The sequence below is a fragment of the Nannospalax galili genome, unplaced genomic scaffold (assembly GCF_000622305.1).
Source record: "Nannospalax galili isolate Female #2095 unplaced genomic scaffold, S.galili_v1.0 scaffold247, whole genome shotgun sequence".
Taxonomy (NCBI): domain Eukaryota; kingdom Metazoa; phylum Chordata; class Mammalia; order Rodentia; family Spalacidae; genus Nannospalax; species Nannospalax galili.
In genome coordinates this window covers 482,497-504,855 of record NW_008356952.1, presented here as the reverse complement: position 1 = coordinate 504,855, position 22,359 = coordinate 482,497, and the positions used below count along the sequence as shown (strand labels likewise).

Here is a 22,359-nt window from a genome sequence, read left to right as displayed (position 1 = left end):
CAAAGTGTCTGCTGAGGAATGCTTTTTGAGTAATGACTATGTGGGCCTATATAATCTGTACCTGAAACTGAATGGGGGTGATCGTTCTGACCAGACTTGCATGTCTTGGGAAGCCCGTAGACCCCAGCTAGCTGGAAAGTAAAGACTCTGCTTGATTTTTATATCTCCAATCCCGTGTATTTGTTACCTGGAGGGGACCCATCGAGTCACGGACCCTAACACCCTGAGCCATCTCTCCAGCCCCTAAAATATTTTTTTAAAGATTAGCAAATTATAATATCATAAACAAGGTAAGTGACTGCTTTATGGATACTTAAAAAGATCTATTACAATTATCAATCAAAATAGCGACTTCTTTTCCTAATAAGTTATGTTTCTATGTGTGAGGGCTGATTCCAGAACACTTTAAATGGAATTGCTAATGGTACGGTTTTTATTTCATTTTATATGTATGGGTTTATTGCCTGTATGCACGCAAGTGCACCCATGTTGTGCATTGCCCCCAGAGGTCAGAAGAGGGTGTCGGATCCCCTGAAACGAGTTACAGCCGGCTGTTAACCATCATGTAGGAGCTGGGAATTGAACCTGGTCCTCTGCCAGAGCAGCCGGTGCTCTTAACCACTGAGTCATCACTCCAGCCCCACACTATCGCTTTTTTAAACACTGAGCTGTGTGCGTAGAAGAGCAAGCAAACCTAAGTGCTAGGAATGGGAGACTCCTGTTTAAAGCATGGTTACAAATCCTTAGCTTCATCACTTGCAAATTCAGACAGCTATAGCTCACAAAGTGCAGCCTTGCAAACTTCTGGGGAGCTCTGAAGTCCGGAAACCGCTCGTCAGCCTCAGAAGAAACAGGATTGCTTGCCTCTGTCGGAAGAGATGGGACCGGAAGAGGTGGGGCCTGTCGAAGCGTCTTCAGGCAGCTGCGGGCGGAGCGCTTCCTTTCCGCGCTGCCGGGGTTGTGAGACGTTCGTCCGGCGTGGCGGGCAGCTTGCAGCTTGCATGGCGGGCGGCGTGGCGGGAGCAGAGGTTCCGCGCGGGGCAGGCCCGGCCTGTTGCCGATCTCTTCCAGGTAGGAGTCCCGGGAGCTGGCCGCCGTCCGGGAGATGCCAGCGAGGTTCCTTGCCGGCGGCTCAGGTCCCTTCGGGTACGGGCAGGGAGGGAGGCGCCTCGTGGTCCCGCACGTCCCCGCTCGGGCTTGTGCGTGACCTCCTCCAAGCTTCTGAGCCCACCCCCTGGCAAACGGGCTCTTCAGCCCCACCTAATAGAAAGGCCAGCTGAGGCCCGGGAGAATCGAGGCCCCGGGACGAACGGCCGCGGCGACGACCCCATTGTGCCCCCAAGTAAAGCCACGGCGCAGCCTTGGTCTCAGGTTCTCGAAGTGGATGGCTTATTTTGCTGTAGGGGATCATGTTATAGAGGGGGAGATTATTTCTTAACTGTTAAGAAATAAATTCAGTTTCCCGAGCGCTGCTGGTCTTAAGTATTGGCGGAACTCCTGGGCTTAAGCTCCTGATTGCCCTTGTAAATAGTCTAAAAGAAGAGGCTTTCAAGTTGGAACACGGTTCCTACGAGTGTAGGGAACCCATAAGTTGTGATGCCTTCTGTAAACATATGTGAGCATTTATGTAGAAATTGTATATAAAAGAAGCTATATGGCTGCGAGACTGGAAAAACGTGATCCTGTTTAAAAGGGTTCTTTTGGTCTTTTTCAGTCAGGATTTCCCTTAGCACCACCTGTCTTGGAACTCCGCTTTGTAGACCAAGCTGGTCTTGATCTCACAAAGATACCGCTGCCTCTACTTCTCAAGTTCTGGAAATAAAAGCGTGCACCATCACCCCCGGCAAACATTATTTTTTAAATTTTATTAAAAGAAGTAGTGATTGAAAATTCTGAAGCATGATAAACACTTGTTTATCAAGTGTTACACGCAGTATTACTATTAACAAAAGCAGTTCAAGGCATGAAAGTGATAAATTGTTTCTCAGGGTCCAGTTTCACATGTCTTCATAAATCATCTCCAAGAGTCTGGTTCAGTGATTGATTCTCTTGGGATATGATTGACTGGGCATGCCCTTTGCAATGCTTAGGTACTTAGTGCCTTTGAATTAGCGGGCCAATATAAGGTGTCTTTGGTCTAAAACAATTATAGATTTACTATTGTAGTGTTCAAGTGAAGATTTGCATATGGTGTTTATGCATCTAACTTCATCAAGCTTTTAGTTGCTCCCTGGCAAACCCTGAGGCTGAAAAGGAATGACTTGGTACTCAGTGGACCGTATCTCAAAAAGACAGGTCTCCCTATAGCCCCAGCTACCTTGGAACCTGCTATGTCAAGTCCCAGATCCACATAACCCTACCTCCCCAGTGCTGGGATCAAATGCAGGAGGGCCTCCATGCCCAGCACAAACCATGTCTTAATATTGTTACAGTGAAGGATCTGATAGAGTGCTTAACCATTTTTCTGCCCTTGACTAAAGACAGTTTTGGGAACTTGATAAGGTTGTAATTCTCAAACTGTTTCCACACATAAGGTGCTAAAACATAGAAGTACAAATGCGTTCACAATCAAATCTTTTTATTTTATAGGTACAACAAAGCTAGTCTGTTTTGAAGATGGGTGAAAAGATGTTTTCCAAAAACATGTCATAGAAGGTGATTGAAAAGGGTGCATAGGACCTCAGTTACATGAAACAAGGTACTAAATGTTGCATCTGCTTTTTTTCTTGTGGTGCTTTATAATAAAGTAGCCAAAATGTGACATTTGGGACACTGGCTTCATAGCTGGCACAATGATGACCTAAATTTTTGCCGTTTACCCAGCTGAGGACTTCTTTGAAGAAGTAATCTTAAGACTGAGGTGCCAGTACTCTTATCAATTAAGTAAATTACTGAAGTGTAATGAAGTTCTTTATTGAAATGAGTGAATTCTTTTCTGCATGTAGGTAGCTGCGGGTGAATTGTCCGGCTTCAATGGCTGAAGTTTAAGAGCACATTTCTCAGGTAAGTCTTTGCAGGCCAGTTCTTTGAAGCTGCCTTTGCTGTCTAGTTTGTGTTTCCTTTACTTGGCTTTTTTTTTTTTTTTTTTTTTGGTCTTTTTGAGACAGGGTCTCCCTGTAGCCCCAGCTGTCCTGGAACTCACTATGTAGATCAGGCTGGCCTTGAACTCTGAACAGAGATTGCCTGCCTCTGCCACCCTAGTGTTGGGATCAAAGGCGTGAGCTAACACGCCTGGCTTACTTGACTTTCTTTTAAGGGACATTTAGATGAATACTGGGGCTACTTAAAATTTAGTTTAAGACTTGGGTAAAATGGTAATCACTGCTTTTTTTTTTTTTTAAAGGTGCAGCACACATTTTTGACGGTAATACGAAGAATTGGTCAAGAAAGAATGAACAGACGCAAATGATGAAAATGAGTGTTTCATTTGATATTAACAAATAAATTTTGTAGAAAAATCCATGGCTAATTCTAATTTCTGTGGGCTAACTTCTCTTTCAAGCTCTATTCTCATGGCCAGTAGGCAGTCCTGGTTTCAAGCTACTGTAAGGGTGCAGTTCTTGTAAGTCCTTTGGGGACAGAGATTCTCATTCACGTATGTAACTGAAGATGCATTCATTACTAGTTACCCCGTTTTTTCTAGCTTTAGGGGATATTCTAGCCCTAATTTTTGGGATCTAAGTAGCAATAAAAAAGCCTTTTACAATAGTTTTCAACCTTTCAGTGAACTACAGATTTATATTATAAACGAAGGTAATCCCAGTATAACAGCAAAGAATTAGCAGTTCTAAAACTGAATTTCTACTCGAGTGGAGACTTTTAATTAGCTGTTTGACCTCTTGTGTTCCTAGGTTCAGTCAAACAGCATAAATTAAATACAGCGGTGTCCTAATAACTTCAGAGGCAATACTTTAAAACTCTTATAAAACTAGGACAGTGCTTATCTAGAATGCACAGGGCCCTGAGTTTGTTCTCCAGCTCAAAGTTTTGTGTTCCAGTTGTAAAATTAAATGGAGTGGATAGTTTGGCTAAAATAGTTGCCTTCACTGTAAACATCAGGATTCCACATTATATTAAATGGCAGAAAACCAAGGTCTTAATTAGAAAATACAGCTGTAAATGATTTACCTGCCAATACCTAAAAATAGTGGAAGTCAGGTGCTGTGACATGGCCTTTGTGGTACCAGGTAGTTGGGAGGTGGGAGGCTTGAGGCCCGAGGACAACATAGGCCCAGAGCAAGCTTGGGCAACAGTGAAGCTCCCCAACCCATATCTAAAGATAGAAATGTTTCCTTTGCCTTCTGGAACACTTAATTTGGCAGTACATGATGGTGTGGGTATAAAATTTACAAAGCTGGGACTGGAGAGATGGCTCAGCAGTTAAGAGCACTGACTGCTCTTGCAGAGGACCCAGGTTCAATTCCCAGCACCACATGGTGGCTGCGAACCATCCTTAACTCCAGTTCCAGGGAATCCAAAGCCCTCTTCTGACCTCCACCATATTGCATGACATGGGTGCACTCACATGGCAGGTAATACACAAAAATATTTTTTAAAAATTACAAAGCTTCTACATGTACATGTCTATTAAGATGGAGAAGACTGCAATTGAACCTGGGTCATATAAATTGTAATGGTATGAACTCACCAACTTGGTAAATAGAAGAGTCAGTGGTGTATCTGTAAGTAAAGTCACTTTGAGACAGGTGGGATGAACATAAGCTGTATTTTCCTCATGAGAAAATCTTGGTAACTTAATCACTTTAAATGCACATTGTTCTAAGTTAAGATTCTACTGGTTTTAGATGTATTTGCGTATTAGAGGGGACCATATCTCATACTAGTGGTGTAATGTACATTATATATGTTTAGACAGTACACTTCTGAAGCATTATCCAAAATCACTCAAACTTAACCAATATTTAAAGAGAAATGAAATTTTTCCTTAAGTTGCATCACCAGAGAAGACGGGTGTCCCAGGTCTACATGTGGCAATAAACTGTTGGAGCTGCTGTTGGCACTGAGTCAGGAACAGATCTCTTTGCTCTAAATACTCTTCATTATACTGTTGAAACGGAAAAAGTGCATTGGGAGCAACGCAAAATACAGTGGCCCCTAAATGAATAAAACACAGTGTAAGTGACACTCCACAAAACACTAGATGAGAAATCACATGTGAACAAAAGTGAACGTTTAAAAATTAAGTTCTGAAATATTGGATAGAGTATAAGGATTTACTTTGATTCCTCCCACTTTTTTGAGACTGCGTCTTGTGTGTTGCCCAGCCTCCTCAGATGGCAGGTCCATGCCATTACACTCAGTGCTGCCTCTTAAAAATTTAGTACTAAGATCCCTCCTCGGATTACACATCCTTCTCCAGCTTAATACCCCATTTCTTTAATCATCAACATCTATGTCTATGGGTTTTCTCCCTGACCACACCTGTCCAACCCTATTGACAGCTCTGATCATAAACAAGACAAGTTCTAGGTCACAAAACTTAATCTTTAAACTCATAGCAAGTGACTAAGTTGATCACCAGCTCTGAAAACCCTTTCTTGGCTTCTGTAATAACCATGCTTTTCTTTCTACATTTTATCTTTTGCTTCATGAATTGCTTTACTAATTTCTCTTCTACAGCTACATTTCTAAATACTGGACAGGGGCTGGAATTCTCCACTCTAGGTGATTTCATCTACCTGACTTTGAATACCATCTTTATGACCATATATATATATATATATATTTTTTTTTTTTTGGTCTTTTTTGAGATAGGGTCTCTGTAGCCTCAGCTGACCTGGAACTCACTATGTAGACCAGGCTGGCCTCCAACACAGAGATCTGCCTCCTCTGCCTCCTGAGTGCTAGGATTAAAGGCATGCACCACAATGCCCGGCTGATCATAATTTTAAGTATCAATCAATCAATCAATCACTCTGTCTTTTCCTCCCTCCCCCACTTTCTCTCCTCTCTCTCTCTCTCTCTCTCTCTCTCTCTCTCTCTCTCTCTCTCTCCCCCTCTCCCTCTCCCCCCCTCCTCTCCTCTCTCCCCCCCCTCTGTGTTTTTGGATCTCAGAGGATGACTTGGAATAGGTACTATCCCACCCAGTGGGTCCTAGACACAGGTTGTCGGCTTGATAGCTTTTGCCTTTACCTGTTATGTCTCCAGCCTAAGATTCTTTTATCTATTGGAATTTCTGTCATAAACACATCTAGAATTTGATTTTTCCAAACTTTTTCTTCCTAGTCTTGGTAAACAACATTCACCCATCTAGGTGGGGACGTGGGCATTTCCCTTAATTTTTTGTTCCTCCACTCTTGTACCTGAGTTCTAATTAAATCCTATTGGATTTTGCATCTAAGGTGTATCTCTGACTCACTAATTTCTTTGTCTACTCTCCACCCAGTCAAAGAGCTCCCATTTATCTACTGGCTGGACTACAATTTCCTAACTTGTCTTTTTCAACCCATCTCCAACATATTCTTCAGATTCACTAAAGACAATTATATTTCAAAAATATAATACTCCCTTTCTAAACTTTTAATTTTTTGTCCTTTTTCATTTTACACTTTAAGCGATATTTCTGCTTTATCATATTTAAAATGTTTTTTATTCGAGCTGGGTGTGGTGATGCACACCTTTAATCCCAGCACTTGGGAGACAGAGGCAGGTGGATCTCTGAGATTGAGGTCAGCCTGATCTACAGCCTGATCTACAGTTCCAGGTCAGCTGGGGCTACAGGAAGACCTTGTCTCAGACAAAGACAAATTTTTCAAATTTCCTTTTCATACATTTATCTAATTTGGTTTTATGTATTTTTCCATTGTTTGGTAATCATATTTTCCTTTAAATTTTTAGTTTTTACTTTTGTGCCATGTCTCTCCTTTTCTCCATATTTTAGTAAGATTTTAATTGTTCTTATTTTTGAATAAAACTCAATTTTTGTTTTTGCTCTCCATCTCACATTTGTCTCCTTTTACACTGACCTGTAGTGGGAAGTCTCCCATTTTCTAATCTGCTCTTTTCCTTCCATCACATTCTTCTGCACTCTCCCTCCTTTCCCTTTCACTAATCCTTTGTCCTTTGTTTTTCTCCTTTCTGTGTCTCCTTTGTTGCATTTATTTACTATTTATATTATTTAGGGGGGAAGGGGACCAACAATAGGATGGGGGTACGAATGGGGGGGCAGGTTAATAAGGAACAGTAAGAACAAAGTATAATGACGTATATGAAAACATAACAAAACTCAACTTTAAGCAATAAGGTAACATTGTTTTACTTAAGAGTTGAGAATCAGGAACACCTAACTGAAATTATGCAAACAGAAGTAATTAAAGAAGAAAACATTCTTTTTAGTTCTCTTAAATACTTTCTTAAATGTTTCGATGAAGTTTTGATAACATTCAAGTGATAGATAATACTGTCATATTTTACCATGAGTCCTTAATATTATATAACTACTTTTAAAGTTATAAAATTTTTATTTTTTTGTTTTGTGTGTATGAGTGTTTTGCCTGCATGTATGTCTGTGATCCTATGTCCAATGCAGTGCTTGTGGAGGCCAGGAGAGCTCATGGAACTGGAGTGATAGATGGCTGCATGGGTGCTGGGAACTGAACTCGGGTCCTTTGAAGAGCAGTTAAAGACATACAGTTTTATCTTATTACTGAAACTTTTTATTTATTATTTATTTATTTATTTATTTATTTATTTATTTATTTATTTATTTATTTTTGTCTTTTTGAGACAGGGTCTCCCTGTAGCCCCAGCTGTCCTGGAGCTCACTGTGTAGACCAGGCTGGCCTTGAACTCACAGAGCTCCACCTGCCTCTGCCTTCCGAGTGCCAGGATTAAAGGCATGTGCCACCATACCCAGCCCTGGCACACATCTTTATGGTATAAAAAATGTGTTAGATTTGACAAAATGTGGTCTTCAATATAAGAGAAGTAAAAATAAGAAAAAGGGTGGGAGATAGCGGTTAAGAGCACTAACTGCTCTTGCAGAGAACCTGGGTTCAATTCCCAGCACCCACATGGTGGCTAACAGCCATCTGTAACTCCAGTTCCAGGGGATCCAACTCCTGACCTCCTTGGACATTGCATGACATGGGTGTATGCAGCCAATACACTCATAAAATAAAAATAAATGAAATGTTTTTGAAAATAAAAATGTCTCACTTATTATTGATTTGAACCAATGTTTTTATCTTATGGCAATTTAAACTAATTGAGGATGATAATCTTTTCTGGCAGTCATTAATCCCTAAAATCTACATAAAATTTACAATCTATCTCCCTTGGAAAGGAGGTAACTTAGTGATTTATAAGTTCCTAGGGCTTCAGTGCTCAAATTTGCTTTAAAGCAATTTAGTGCTCAAGCTACCTTTATATTTTATTAACATGTTACCAAGATCTTTTAGAACTTTAAACCTTGTTCTACACTTGTCTAAATCAAACAACCTTTTTCTTTTCTTTTGATGTGTATGCTACATGTGTGTGAGTGCCCACTGTGGCTACAAGAGGATCCTCTGGAGCTAGAGTTATAGGGACTTGAGCAGCCATGTGGGTGTTGGGAACCAAACTGGGTTCCTAAACCCCCAAAAGAGCAGCAGGTGCTCTTAACTCAAGAGCCAGCTTTCCTGCCCTTCCCTGAGGATTCTGTAACAGGGTAGCACAGGCCTTTAATCTCTGCACCAGGGAGGCTGTAGCTTGAAGATAGCAAGTCTAAGATGAACCTGGGCTATATTGTAAGGCTTGGCGTGACAAAAATAAAACAACAATCATGCACAATGAGCTTATTGTGAGATGATGCAACTATCCAGCATGACTGCACAAGTAATTCTAGCATTTGGGGGGCAGAACTAGTATGACTCTTGAGTTCAAAGCCAGCCTGGGCTACAAGGTGAGACTCTCCACAAACAGCAACAGCTGGTATTGCTTATAAACAATCAGTAATGTTCAAATTCAAGTAAGTTGTGACTAATAGAGGTTTATTATTTTTTGAAATATTTACAATGCATGTAATCGATGAAACTAAGAATATTAAGTTTAAATATCATTAATAACTGGATTACCATATTTCAGTGTAAGAGATGTTTCAAATAATAAGACTGCAATTAGTACATCTTCTTTGAGCACTTTATTCCTTAAGTTCAGTCGAGAGTGAGCTTCAGATAAAGAAACTCTAAAAAAGAAAACTGATGCTAATAAAAATGTTATTACAAAAAAATAATACATATGTTAACAGAAACAGCCAAGACATAGCATGAGCCACACATTACAGATCAGCAAGTTTTGTGTGTGTGTGCTTTTAAATTTCTTTTTAAGGTATCTCTTTCCCACCAACTTAAATTTTGCCAGAAGAAGCAAGTGTTATAGCTTATCAAACACTTGGCTTCAGTTTGAGTTCCACATCCCCTCCCCCAAATTCTACTCAGATAAATACACAATTAGGGAAAACAACCCTATAAATATCTCTTATGGACACACCCTCAATGCCTTCACCCAGTTTTTCATTTATCTGAAGTCCTCACAGAACCTTAGAGTTCAAAGTTCAAGCTCCTGTCACACAAGCCAGAGCTACTTAGTGCCTAGTCTCCTGTGAATTTTTCCAACACCCACTGTTTCCTGGGTTAACTTCTTAATTTTCTAAAATGTAAACTGCTTTGATTACCTGAAACATCCCCAGCTTTCATTAGGCAGATGTGAGGTATTTGAATGACTGCTGGATTTGAGATTAAGAAAATTAAAGCTTAATCTGCAGAATTTACTAATTGTGTGATTCTGGCATAAATTATTTGACTTTTAAGGGCTCTTTTGGTGAGTGCATCAACTATAAAATGGAGGTACCAAGTAAGATCAAATTTTTGTAACTAACCTACAAAGCTTACATAAATCTTTAACTGAAATTAGTATCACTGTAGTTTCTACCCACTGGTCTCTTGTCTTATCTGCTGGAACTACAGAGCAAAAAATGATAACTCTTCAAATACTCACTGAACTTCCATAGTTCCCTGGGTTTTCTTTTCTCTGAGTTAAATAGTCCTAGTACCTGTAATGTCAGGAGGAATGTGGTATGGCTCAGAGGTGGAGTGCTTGCCTGGTATGAGGCCCAGGGTTTCAGCACAAGTAACACACTAACCATGAAACATAATTTTCAACCCCTCACTATTTGGCTACTCTCCTTGTGACGTGATTTGGTTAATCCTTTACAGAACAGTACTCTGTGTATGATTTGATCATCAGAGTGCAGGTGAGGTAGAACTATTGTTTTCTTGCTTGTAAGACATTCTATTCATACAACATCAATTCAACATGGTAACAGTCATATTTCATTGTCTATTCATACTAATTATGAACAGATTGAAATCTCAAGTCTTTTTCAGATTAAATGGCATCACCCTCTTCTCACACATTTACACTTGTATTAGGAAGATTGGGGACCTAGTTAAGGACCTTACATCTATCTTAACTTTTTTCTTTCTAAATTAAGATCATAATTCAAACCTATGAAGGTCTCTCCAATATCCCTTAAGACATTTGATTATTGTTTCCCTAATGTGCTCATTAAAACTACTGAAAATATTGACCAGATCAGACTATATATACACTTTTCAAAAGGAGAGTATGTAATGTTAAGCTTTACTTCTCCATACAAGCAATATGGTGCTATAAGGTACATGTCTATAGAAGGGGAGAAAAATGTAAGACTCATGACACTTTTCAGGTAGAGAAAGTTCTTTTACTGTGCTAAAACATAAACCCATTTCCACCCTCAGTATTATATAATATGAAAAGGCAAAGTTATAGTAAAACTGCCATATTTTTGGATCAATATATTTATGTGTAAACTGAGGCATATAAGTATAGAATGTCTTTTTCTCCAGACAAAAAATAGCAGTTAGCAGGGCTTCTAAAACATTTGCATTTTTCTCAGGTCCATCTCACACAGGAGATTCAATAAAAACAATTTAGAGAAAACTATTAGAGGTGCAAATGATATAAAATTATAATAAAAGAAATCATTAAGCCATCTTGAATTCTTTTGGAACAAGGTAAATAACCAACCAATCAGCAATCAAACAGAGGAACAAGTGAAAAAAGACAAGTTAATTAAATACATATCTAAAAGTTAATTTGGGCTTTAAAATCAGGAGTTGAATACCTACAAACATTTTAATGCAGATGCTGACAGTTTGGATCCATATATAGAATCTGTTCTGATTCTGCGACTTGCTAGATAATAGCCATGAATCATTCTTTCTGCCTCCAAGCTGAATTCTATGTTCAAATTCTTTGCAAAAGCCAGTAGCTATATTAAAAGTATAAAAAATTTAAGAGATTTAAATTTTATTATGGAATCATTAAAACTCCAAAGTGTATTGGTATCTTATTTTTTAAAGTTTGAATATTTTTTACATCAAAATTAAGTAAATATCAGGTGCCAGTTCCAAGTCACTGAACACTTTAAGTTACAGCCTTCTTTTATAAAGGATACTAAAGCTTACCTAGAATAATCTCTCTCACAGTACAGAAGTGTTCTATGCAATGAATTTGAATGACTGGCTGTACTTCCAGTGGGAGAAAGACCTCCCCCAGAAGCCTATTTCATTTTTGGATAGTTTAATCCTTTGTTTATTTATTTATAATGTTCTCCTTACTTCCCTTCCTTCTTTTCAAAGAACACTTAACTGTACACGTGCAATGAGGGAGGCACTGTGTTAACTGCTATGAAGATGGAATCTGATGATTCAGGAAGATCTGGGTAGAGAATAATTCTTTTTTAATTTTTAAATTTATTTTTATGTGTATGAGTGTTTTGCCTGCATGTATGTAACTATGTGTGCAATGCTCATGAAGGCCAGAAGAGGGCATCAGATACCTCAGAACTGGAGTTATGGACAGTTGTTAGCCGCCATGAGGTGTGGGGTCCAAACTCTGGTGCTCTGCCACTGGTCCATCTCTCTGGCCCCAAGAGTAATTCTTTTTTAAAAATTTACATATATTTATTTGGGGAGGTGGGCAGCATGTTACATCATGACATGAGTGTAGAGTTCTGGGCATCAAACTCAGGTGGTCAGGCTTGATGGCAAGTGCCTTTACCCACTGAATCATAATTTTTGTCAAGAGAATATTTCTTCAGCACAGTCATTAACCTGGAAACCTCTACCTCCTCCCTGAAAATTTCCAAACTTGTGCACTCTGTGTTAATATCTTTGTTTCTGATTTCCAAATATACTTACAGATAGCACCACTCAGCTAAGCACTTAAAGTTGACCCTTAATTGTTTCATGTATCTTGTTTCCATCCCTATCAAATGATAAGCTATTTAAAGGAGACATTTTGTATTTGTGCAAGACTATAAACAGAAATAGGCTCATATATGTGAAGTGTTTAGTAAATACCTAGCTAATAAATTCATAGATGATTATCTTCAGGAAAAGATTGGCCAAAAATTTCTGGGTCTAGTACTTTGTCTAGTACTCTAATCCTTAGAGGCTAACTACTCTTTCTTACACATCAAAAGAACAACTTTTGTATCATAAATACTGCTATTTCTAGCCTAATATATGTAACTGAAACACTGCATTTTAAAGTCTGCCTTACTTCAACCTTTTTATTGAAGCAACATGTTAACAAGGTAGGCAATATGAAGAAAAAATTTTTTTATTTATTAATTTTTATGTGTATGAATGCTTTGACTGCATGAATGTAAGTGTATTTATGTCATGCAGTGCCTGTGAGGTCAGAGGAGGATGTCAAATTCCCTGGAACTGGAGTTATGGACAGTTGTTAGCTTCCATGTGGGTGCTGGGAACTGAATCCAGGTTCTTTGTAAGAGCAGCTGGTGCTCTTAATCCCTGAGCAATCTCTCCAGCCCCACCCCAAAGAATTTTTTAATTTTATTATTTTTATTTTATGTGTATGCGTGTATTGCCTGCATGTAAGTAAGTGCACCCATATCATGCAATGCCCGCAGAGGTCAGAAGAAGCTGTCAGATCAGATCCCCTGGAACTGGAGTTACAGACAGTTGTTAGGTGCCATGTGGGTGCTGGGATTCAAACCCGGGTGTTCTGCAGGAACAACCACTATTCTTAACACTGAGCCATCTCTCCAGCTCCCCCAAAAGAATTTTAATAGTATAAACTTCCATTTCCCAAATATCCCGCACCCTGTGCTTAACCTACTCAGATACTTTATTCAGTGCATATTTCTGAATACATCATCTGTTCTCTGGTCTTCTGAACATGCCTTATGTTTTCAATATGTTAGAAAAGTAAATCAGGTTAGTAAGTTATGCTAGATATTCCTGAAAATCAGAACTCTGAAAGCATTCATAAGGAAAACACTTGAATAGTCATAAAACTATATATATTCACAAGGTCTATCATAATTTTCTATAGAAATATTCTGTTTTGGCAAATTGAGCTCTTTAAAGCTATGGATAGTAGTACAAGTAATAAACTTAACATTTTAATGTTTTCTTACACAGTTGTTTAATTATAATCCTAAGTAGTTTTTTTTTATAAATTTATTATTTTTATTTTATGTGCATGAGTGTATTGCCTGCATGTATGTGAGTGCACCCGTGTCATGCAATGCCGAGGAGGTCAGAAGAGGGTGTCGATTCCCCTGGAGCTGGAGTTAAGGACGTTTGTAGTCACCATGTGGGTGCTGGGAATCAAACCTGGGTCCTCTGCAAGAGCAGTCAGTGCTCTTAACCGCTGAGCCATCTATCCAGCCCCTAAGTAGTTTTTCTATAAAACGTCCTTAAATTGTTCAAAATTTGGAAGCAAACTGGTATGAAAGAATTCTAGCTGGGCATGATAGCACATGCCTATAGTCTTAGCACTTGAGAGGCAGAGGCAGGAACATCAAGAGTTCAAGTCCAGGGAACTTGAGAAATGGCTCAGCAGTTAAGAGCACTGGCTGCTCTTGGAGAAGACCTGAGAATTCAGTTCTTAGCACTGACGCGGTAGTTAACAACTGTCTGTAACTCCAGTTCCAGGAGGCCCAATGCCCTCTTCTGGCCTCTGTGGGCATTTCATGACACAGGTGCACTTACATACATGCAGACAAAACACTTATACTCACATTTTTAAAAAGTTCATGGCCAGCCTCAGTTACATAGTGAGTGAATGCCAGGCCATCCTGGGTTACATTAAACCCTGTCTAAAAAATCCAGCCAGACAATCAAAATCCTAAAAGAGAAAAAAAAATACCCAAAGAGACTTCTAATTGGGAAACAAAGCAGGGACTTGGTGAGATGGCTCAGTGAATAAAGACACTTGTTGCCAAGCCTGATTCCAAGTGGTGGAAGGAGAGAACTGAACTTCACAAGTTATCCTCTGACCTTCATGTGCACACTGGAACAGGCATCCTTGCTCCCACACACATGAAAAACACATGCACACACAAACAAGTAAATAATAAATGTAAAAATATTAAAACTGGGGACTGGCGAGATGGCTCAGCAGTTAAGAGCACTGACTGCTTTTGCAGAGGACTCAGATTCAATTCCCAGTACCCACATGGTGGCTGCGAACCATCCTCAACTCCTGTTCCAGGGGAAATCTGAAGCCCTCTTCTGACCTCCACTGGCATTGCGTGACATGGGTGCACTCACATACATGCAGGCAATACACTCATACACATAAAATAAAAATAATAAATAAATATTTTAAAAAATTAAAACTAAATAGAGAATCAATGATATAGGCATTCTAGGTAAGCATTTTATCTATCTTTACCTTTTCAAAATCTTCAGTTGTGAACTGTTTAGAAGCTAAATAAAGCAGTCCTTCAGGATCCGTGGCTTTCTTTAAAGTATGTTGCACAGTAGGAAGAAGCGGGTGGCAAGATGATTCATTGCAGTTAACCAATAACACAAATGCCTCCACAAGGTTAACTGGAATTGAACTGCAATCCTACATCAAACCAAAAGGTAGGGCAAACAGTAAGCTAGCTAACTATTTGGAAATAGATCACTACAAATTGATCATTTTATATACAATGTATGTAAAGTATTTACTGATTATTTTATTACTAATTACAATTTAAAGCAATTTCTGCAAAACCTGGAACCTTATGGAAATTAACTTTCTTAAAAAAGCCCTTATTGAGTATTTTATTATATATCAATGATTAAAGACTTCTCAGAGTTTGGGAGATGGTGCCGTTGGTAAAGTGCTTGGTGTGTGAGCATGAAGAACTGAGTTTGATTCTTCAGAATCCTGGTAAAATAGCTGATGCCACAGCAGGTGCCTGTAATCTCAGTTCTGAGGAGACAGAGACAGAAGATCCTGGGCTTGCAGGTCAGCCAGTCTAGCCAGATCAGTGAGCTCTAGAGAGAGAACCCATCTCAAAAACTAAGATGGCCAGCAGTCAAGGAAGACACCTGAGTTGACTTTGACTTCACACACACACACACACACACACACACACACGATTTCTCAGCTATTCAGAGAAATTTCTAGTGAACAAACATCTGATTTGCATGACTAAAAAATCATAAAACATTTTAGGGGTAGGGATGTAGCTCAGACAAAACAAAAATATGAAAAATTTTACATAACTAGATCCTTATTTAGGTGTCCTGTCTAGCAAAGTATAGAAATGGGTTAATAACAAAACCATTAAACATTAAGAGGACATATTGCTGGGAATGATAGTGTATGCCTGTACTCCAGCCCTCAGTACTCAGCAGGATTGCAAATTTGAGGCCAGTCTTGGCTATAGAGTGACTTATATCTCACCCTTGGCTACATGGTAAGACCTTACCTAAAAAGTAAGAAGGAAGAGGAAGGGAAGGAACTAAAAGAAAGAAGAGGACAGAGGGGAGAAGAAACAGCAAAATCTGTGACTAAGTTCCCTGAGAAACATTTTTTTTGTGGGTTTTGTTGCTACTGCTGCTGCTGCTGCTGCTGAGGCAAGGTCTCACTATTATAGCCCTGGCTGGCCTGGAACTTGCTATATTAACCAGGCTAGCCTCAAACTCACAGAGATCTGCCTGCCTCTGCCTCCCAAGTACTGGGACTAAAGCCATGCGCCACCACACCTGGCTTAAATGTTTTTTTGAGACATGGTCTCATATAGCCCAGGCTGGCCTCAAACTCACTGTGTAGCTGAGGATGACCTTCAACTCCTCATCCTTCTGCCTCTACCTCCCAAGTTCTAACATTACAAATGTGAGCCACCACATCTGGCTTCCCAAACAGCATTCTAACAACAAAATTATAGACCTTACCATCTGACCAATGAGAGTGCTGGTTTTCTGTGCATTTCTCCTTGAAGATGAATCCATATCAACAAAAGACCAAAAACTGCACTGAATGGGAAAGGTCATTTGCTGATCAATATCCTCCCCAAACTTCTTTCCTGGGATGTACGCTGTGATGCTTCTGCTCTCCAACACTAAGACAGAAGGCATTAGCTACTTATTATGTAAGAACTCAGTGCTGCACATCCTTAACATTTTTTGTTGTCAATCTTGTAAATTTTTGTCACTCTAGTATTCTGTGTTCTAAGTATTCTGTATGTCCTCAAATCAATAACAAATATTGTCATATAAAAGTTGACTGTCTAAAAATCCCAGCATAGAACTATGGAAATGGGCAGCAGGGCCCAATCTTAACTATTGGGCAGCTGATTACTACCGGGTGAGGAAGAGCTGACCTTCTTTAAGGGAGTGACTCTACATAAGTTGACTAGACCCCAGTGGATAAACTTGCACTGAGGGACATCATGGGACACTAACTGACTTGATAGGCCTTTAACATAAATGACAATGCATTAAATCAAGTGTAGGGGATATAGAAGGGTACCAATGGGGAAGGGGGTATAAAGATGATTAAGATGTCATGTATGAGTACACAAAAATTCAATTAAAAATTTGACTATCTAAACCAGATAGTGAAGACAAAATTAAATTTGATTGCTTTGCAAGATACTGCTAAAGTTAAAGCACTTGCCATAAAAATGTACAAGGTAAGAAAAATATTTAGGAAAAAAAGAAAAATGGCTCAAATGGTAATTTTCATAAGAATGTGTGTTTTGTGTGTTTAAGATAGGGTTGTTCTATGTAGCTCAGGCTTGGCCACAGACTTACTACCTATCTCAGACTGGCCTAAAACTCTTGATCCTTTTATCTTAGTCTCCTGAGTGCTAAGATTATAGATGTCAACCACCATGCCTAGCTTAACCATTTGAGCCATTGAGTGTGAAATTCAGTGGCATTAAGTGCATTCCCAGTGTTACGTATCTAGCACTACTGTCCATTTCCAGAACTATTTCATCATTCCAAATACAAACTATACTCATTAGATGCTGTTCTTCCCCGACCCTGACCCCTGGTAATCTCTGTTCTATTTCTGTCTTTATGAACTTTCCTATTAATAGAATTTTAATTCTTTTTATTGCTGAACAATATCCCATTGTGTTGATAGATATTTTTCTACGTTTTCCTAATTTTCTATCTTAAGTAATATGTATTTTACAACAATAAAAATGAAATATTGATACATGTTATAACACGGATGAAATAAGCTGAAAACATTTTGCTAAATGAAAGAAGTCAGTCACAGATGGGCACATATGGAAGGATTTAATTTATATAAAATGTCCACAATAGGCAAATCCATAGAAATAGGAGGCAAATCTGATTCAAAGGGACAGCATAGCCTCTAACTCAGTTGAAGATGTGATAAAGAATATGAACACTGAATAAGAGGTAAGTGAAATCAAAGTGAGAACAAATTTATCATGGAGGCAGGCTGGTGACTGTGAATGCTGTAGGAAGAGGGTGGCAGGGTACTGTTGATACATGCATGGGCGTCTTTCCTCCATGCATGCTTATGCTCTTCTGTCTCACTGAACTTTTTTGAAAAGTACAACATCAAAGGAAAATTTAGTTAAAAAATTTTTTTGTGTGTGTGGTACTGGGGATCAAATCCAGGGCTTGTAGACAAGCACTCTACCAAATAAGCTATATCTCCAGGCCTAAAGTTATAAAAAATTTAAAGTTGACAGCAGAATTTTTAAACCAACTTCCAGGCTTTTCTGGAAAAGGTACTTATTCTATGATCTGCGTATGCCAGTTGGCATCTCCTTGTGGTTTTCATTTTATTCCCCGAGGGCCTAAGATGGTCAGCACTCACACAAGCTAAGCATGCACTCTACTACTGAGCCTGAAGGTTGCTTGTTTTTTAGATTACCGACTTAAAGAAACTATAATTTCTGTATTCTGAATATATTCCATACCAACTATGTATATTGACACTTTTTCTTTTCTTAGCTACTACACTCCTTTCTCTTTTGTAAAGTAAACTGATATACCTTATTTCCTGAGCATTCTTGCACATTTATGTTGGTATGCCAAGAAGGCAAGCCCCTAACTGCTCTTTGCCCGATCCATAGCTGTTCATATATAGTTAGTTATAAATCTGGCTCAACCAGCATTATCCTAACAAACCAGATACAGGCATTGTATGAAAGAAAACCACAGACCTGTATCTCTCATAAATATAAAAGTCCTCAACAAATTAACAGCAAACCAAATTCAACAATACATAAAAGATTAATTGAAGGGAAATAGTCCTCCATCTAGTGTGATGGTTAAAACTGTCAACTTGACAAGATCTAGAATCACTGAAGAGATACACCTCTGGGCATTTTTATGAGGGATTTTCTAGATGAGGCTAACTGAGGTGAGAAGATACACCCTAAATGTGGGTAGTACTATTTCATGGGCTAGGGGTCCTGAGCTGAATAAAAAGGAGAAAGCAAGGGACTCAGCAGGTAAAGACAATTGCTGCCAAGTCTGATAATCTGAATTAAATGCCCAGAACCCACATGGTAGAGGAGAGAACCTACTTCTGCAAATTGTCCTCTGATTTCTACATGCATGCAGTGACACATACATGCACTTGTACACACACAGACAAAGACACACACATACACATACACAAATACATAAATAAATGGGAGACAATAGAAAGCAAGCTGAGCACAGGCATTCGTCTTTCTTTGCTTTCTGACTATGGTGCAGTATGATGAGCTGCCTTGAGCTTCTGCCGTTGTCCCTTTCCGGACATGATGGATTGAGCCCTTAAACTGTGATCCAAAATAAACACTTCCTTCCTCAAGATTATTAGATGCATTTGTCAAGTATTTAGTCATAGCAACAAGAAAACTAACACTAGTCAAAGTAACACCATTTTGTAGCAGGCTGCTATGTAGTCATTCTGTACACTGATAGTATGTGTCAGTCTCCAGCAAAACAAAGTCAACTTCCCATGATCTGAGTGTTTACTGAAGTCTTCAATATTTCTAATAAGGACAAGGACTAAGTATTCTCGAAGACATAGTTCCTCTCTAGGTCTGATTTGCTTATGTTCTATGCTAGGTACTTCTTAAATCAGAGCTCTATAAAATAGAAGTTTGGTGAGTATAAAAGCCTGTAAATTACCAAATGCTCTATAAGTAACTTCTAATAAATGCATTTACTTATCAATGTTTGAGTCATGCTTTGGTAAGTTGGCACCACCCAATTTGGAGGCAGGCATGTCTTTTACACCTTTCCAGAAAATTCACACAATTATATACCCCAAATCAAGTGGGGTCTATATGAAATATATTATTCTGGTCCAACATTCAAAAGTATTCAAAGTAAGCTATCATATTAATAGGTTCAAGGAGAAAAAAATCACAAATCACATTAACAGAAACAAGAAAAAGCATCTGATAAAATCCAACACTGATAATAAAACATCTTGGCAAACTAAAATAAAAGAGTTTCTTCAGCTTGATTTTTAAAGTTGTACAAAAATACAGCTATCATCATTCCTAATGGTGAGAAACTTGAAGTTTTTCTACTAAGACCAGGAACAAAGCAGGGAGGGACACCTCTCCACTAGTTTTCCACATTGTGCTAAAGTCTTAGATGATGTAATAAAACAAGAGGAAGCAGGGACTGGAAAGATGGTTCAGCGGTTAAGAACACTGACTGTTCTTGCAGAAGACCTGGGTTCAAGTCCCAGCACCCACATGGCAGCTAACAACTGCCCATAACTTCAGTTCCAGGGGATCCAACAGCCACTTCTGTCTGCCGCAAGCATTGCACAACACAGGTGCACTTACCTATATGTTGGAGATACACTCATACACATAAAAAATAAAAACAATAAATAAAATAGTAAAAACAAGAGGAAGCACAACTGGCCCTAAATAAAGTCATATATTAGAACTCAGAGCAAAGGTTAAAACAGTGCATTTTCACATTAAATTCCTAGCTTTATTTCTAAAACTAAAATGAGGAATGACATTTGGTAGAACTTTTATCTCCTAAAACATGTGAAATATTATCTTAACTGTTAATTCCTTGGCACTGATAAGACTAAGTTAAACAGGTGAAAATTAATTTGAGAAAAGAATGTTTACCTGATTGAAGTTGTTCAAGTTTATCTTTTTTATGTGAAGCCAGGTCTCCTATAAAGCAGATGCCACCTTTAGCTAGCAGAGCACTGCCAGCTTGAATGCTAACTGCTCCAGTTCCATACTTATTTCTGGACACAGTAGGAAAAACTTCAGTAGAGACTGGATGATGTATACCACGGGAAATAAGATTCATGCTAAAATTCAAAAGTCTAGGGAAAAATAAATTATTTGATCCTGTTATTTAATATTTGATTTTTGGAAGTCATTACATGTTAATAACTACCTGCTTAAATTTAATTTGATCTCATATCTATGAAACATTACATATATGAAGCTTGGTCTTTTACTTGGACAACTCACAGCCTAGAGAGATACAGAAAAATAACATAAAATGGGATAAAAATAAAAACAATGTCTTCAGAATATCCAGAGGGAAGCATCATTTTTTCTTAGAAAGAAATCAGAAGAAGTTACAGAGAGGCAGCCTTTGAAATGGATTATTATCTTTTTATAGATTTCTTTCCTTGGTATATTTAGAATTTTTCATTACTCTTATCTTGACTTCCTATTTGTATCATGGCAACTCTGTTTTTAAATTATTTGTTTTTTTTAGTGAAACTTTTTTTATTTAATAACCACATGATTAGAAGAAGCATTTTATTACAGCTTTAACATATTCAATAACAATTTCCAGAGCAAGGATACATGTCTTTCAAAAGTGGCTGTAAATTTTTAGGTTCACAGCTGAATTAATACAATTATACATTATTGAACTCAGTATAAATCCTGTAAGACATAAAATTGAATGAGGTTTTTTAAATTTTTTTTATTATTTTTATTTTATGTGTACAAGTGCATTGCCTGCATGTATGAGTGCACCCGTGTTGTGCAATGCCTCGGAGGTCAGAAGAGGGCTTCAGATTCCCCTAGAACTGGAGTTAAGGATAGTTCGTAGCTGCATGTGGGTGCTGGGAATTGACCTGGGTCCTCTGCAAGAGCAGTCAGTGTTCTTAACCGCTGAGCCAACTCTCCAGCCCAAAGTTGAATGGGTTTTTAACCTTTAAAAAAGATCTCCATTTCATTTTAAAATATGCTGTCTCCTACAGAGTCATTTTTAATGCTACTAATGCTTAGATGTTTGCACATGTGTCTCTAATCTCTATGTATCTGATTATTACTAGTCACAGTCAGTTACACTTGGATTCTTGGCACCTGAGTATGGATATAAAGTCATTGGGTAGATTTCAATGGTAATGTTTATCACCTCTACTAACTAACATGAAATAAATCTTTTATGTTCCCTCCTCAAATATAAGCCATTTTATTTGTTGATTTTTTGTGTGTGTATATCATATAGAACATCCCAAACAATCTTATTCATCTATATACCCCCTTCCCAATTGGCCCCCCCCCAAAGCCCCCCCCCCCCACTGGAGCTCATATACTCTTGTCATCCTTGTTACTGTCCACTGTGTTGTCAGCACCCCCAGCGCCCCAGTGCCTGTCCATCTGCTGAATCTAGTCAGCCTATCTAGAGAGCCTTGTTTTAGGAAGAACAGCTGCTCCTCATCTAGCAGCAATCAATTGTCAATATTCCTTTAAATAAGATTGGGGTCTGCTGTTCATTTTCCCAGTTCTATGCTGGGTTACTGTCTGGGAGTCTTTTGGGCCACCCTGGCCAATAACTCAAAGGAAGGTATCTCCTGTCTAGCATTGTTTCTTGTTATGTAGCCTTTAGCTATACATATGGACTCTTGAAAAATTATATTGACCCCTTTAATCTTTGGTTATACTTTCCTCCTGGGTGTTTAAGACCCTACAATTAACCAAGATAAACCAATTTATTTTCATTCTTAAGGTCATTTGATGATCTTTTCCTCAGGAGTTACATGGGCTTGGGAGGAGCCCCTGGCTCCTTTTACCAC

General features: G+C 38.6%; 1 protein-coding gene and 1 non-coding gene across 4 annotated transcripts in view; one reads left to right on the top strand and one right to left on the bottom strand.

Annotated features, from left to right (window-relative positions):
- The first annotated feature begins 2,783 nt into the window (after positions 1–2,783).
- Positions 2,784–2,868, top strand: LOC115067905. Its single transcript, XR_003847259.1, has one exon. It is a non-coding gene; the product is annotated as a small nucleolar RNA SNORD87 (small nucleolar RNA).
- A 1,582-nt stretch (positions 2,869–4,450) lies between these two features.
- Positions 4,451–22,359, bottom strand: part of Mcmdc2 (minichromosome maintenance domain containing 2) — a 36,632-nt gene continuing 18,723 nt past the window's right edge. Inside the window, exons 10-15 of one of the 3 annotated variants that reach the window (XM_008854770.3) lie at positions 20,438–20,643; positions 16,248–16,414; positions 14,752–14,928; positions 11,169–11,311; positions 9,075–9,184; positions 4,451–5,115 (exon numbers count right to left, since the gene is read on the bottom strand). In XM_008854770.3, coding sequence (XP_008852992.1) covers positions 4,946–5,115; positions 9,075–9,184; positions 11,169–11,311; positions 14,752–14,928; positions 16,248–16,414; positions 20,438–20,643 — 973 coding nt within the window. In that variant the 3' untranslated portion in view covers positions 4,451–4,945. The remainder of the gene's footprint in view (positions 5,116–9,074; positions 9,185–11,168; positions 11,312–14,751; positions 14,929–16,247; positions 16,415–20,437; positions 20,644–22,359) is intronic. The other 2 variants (XR_003847256.1, XM_029557009.1) reach the window with 2 other exon arrangements.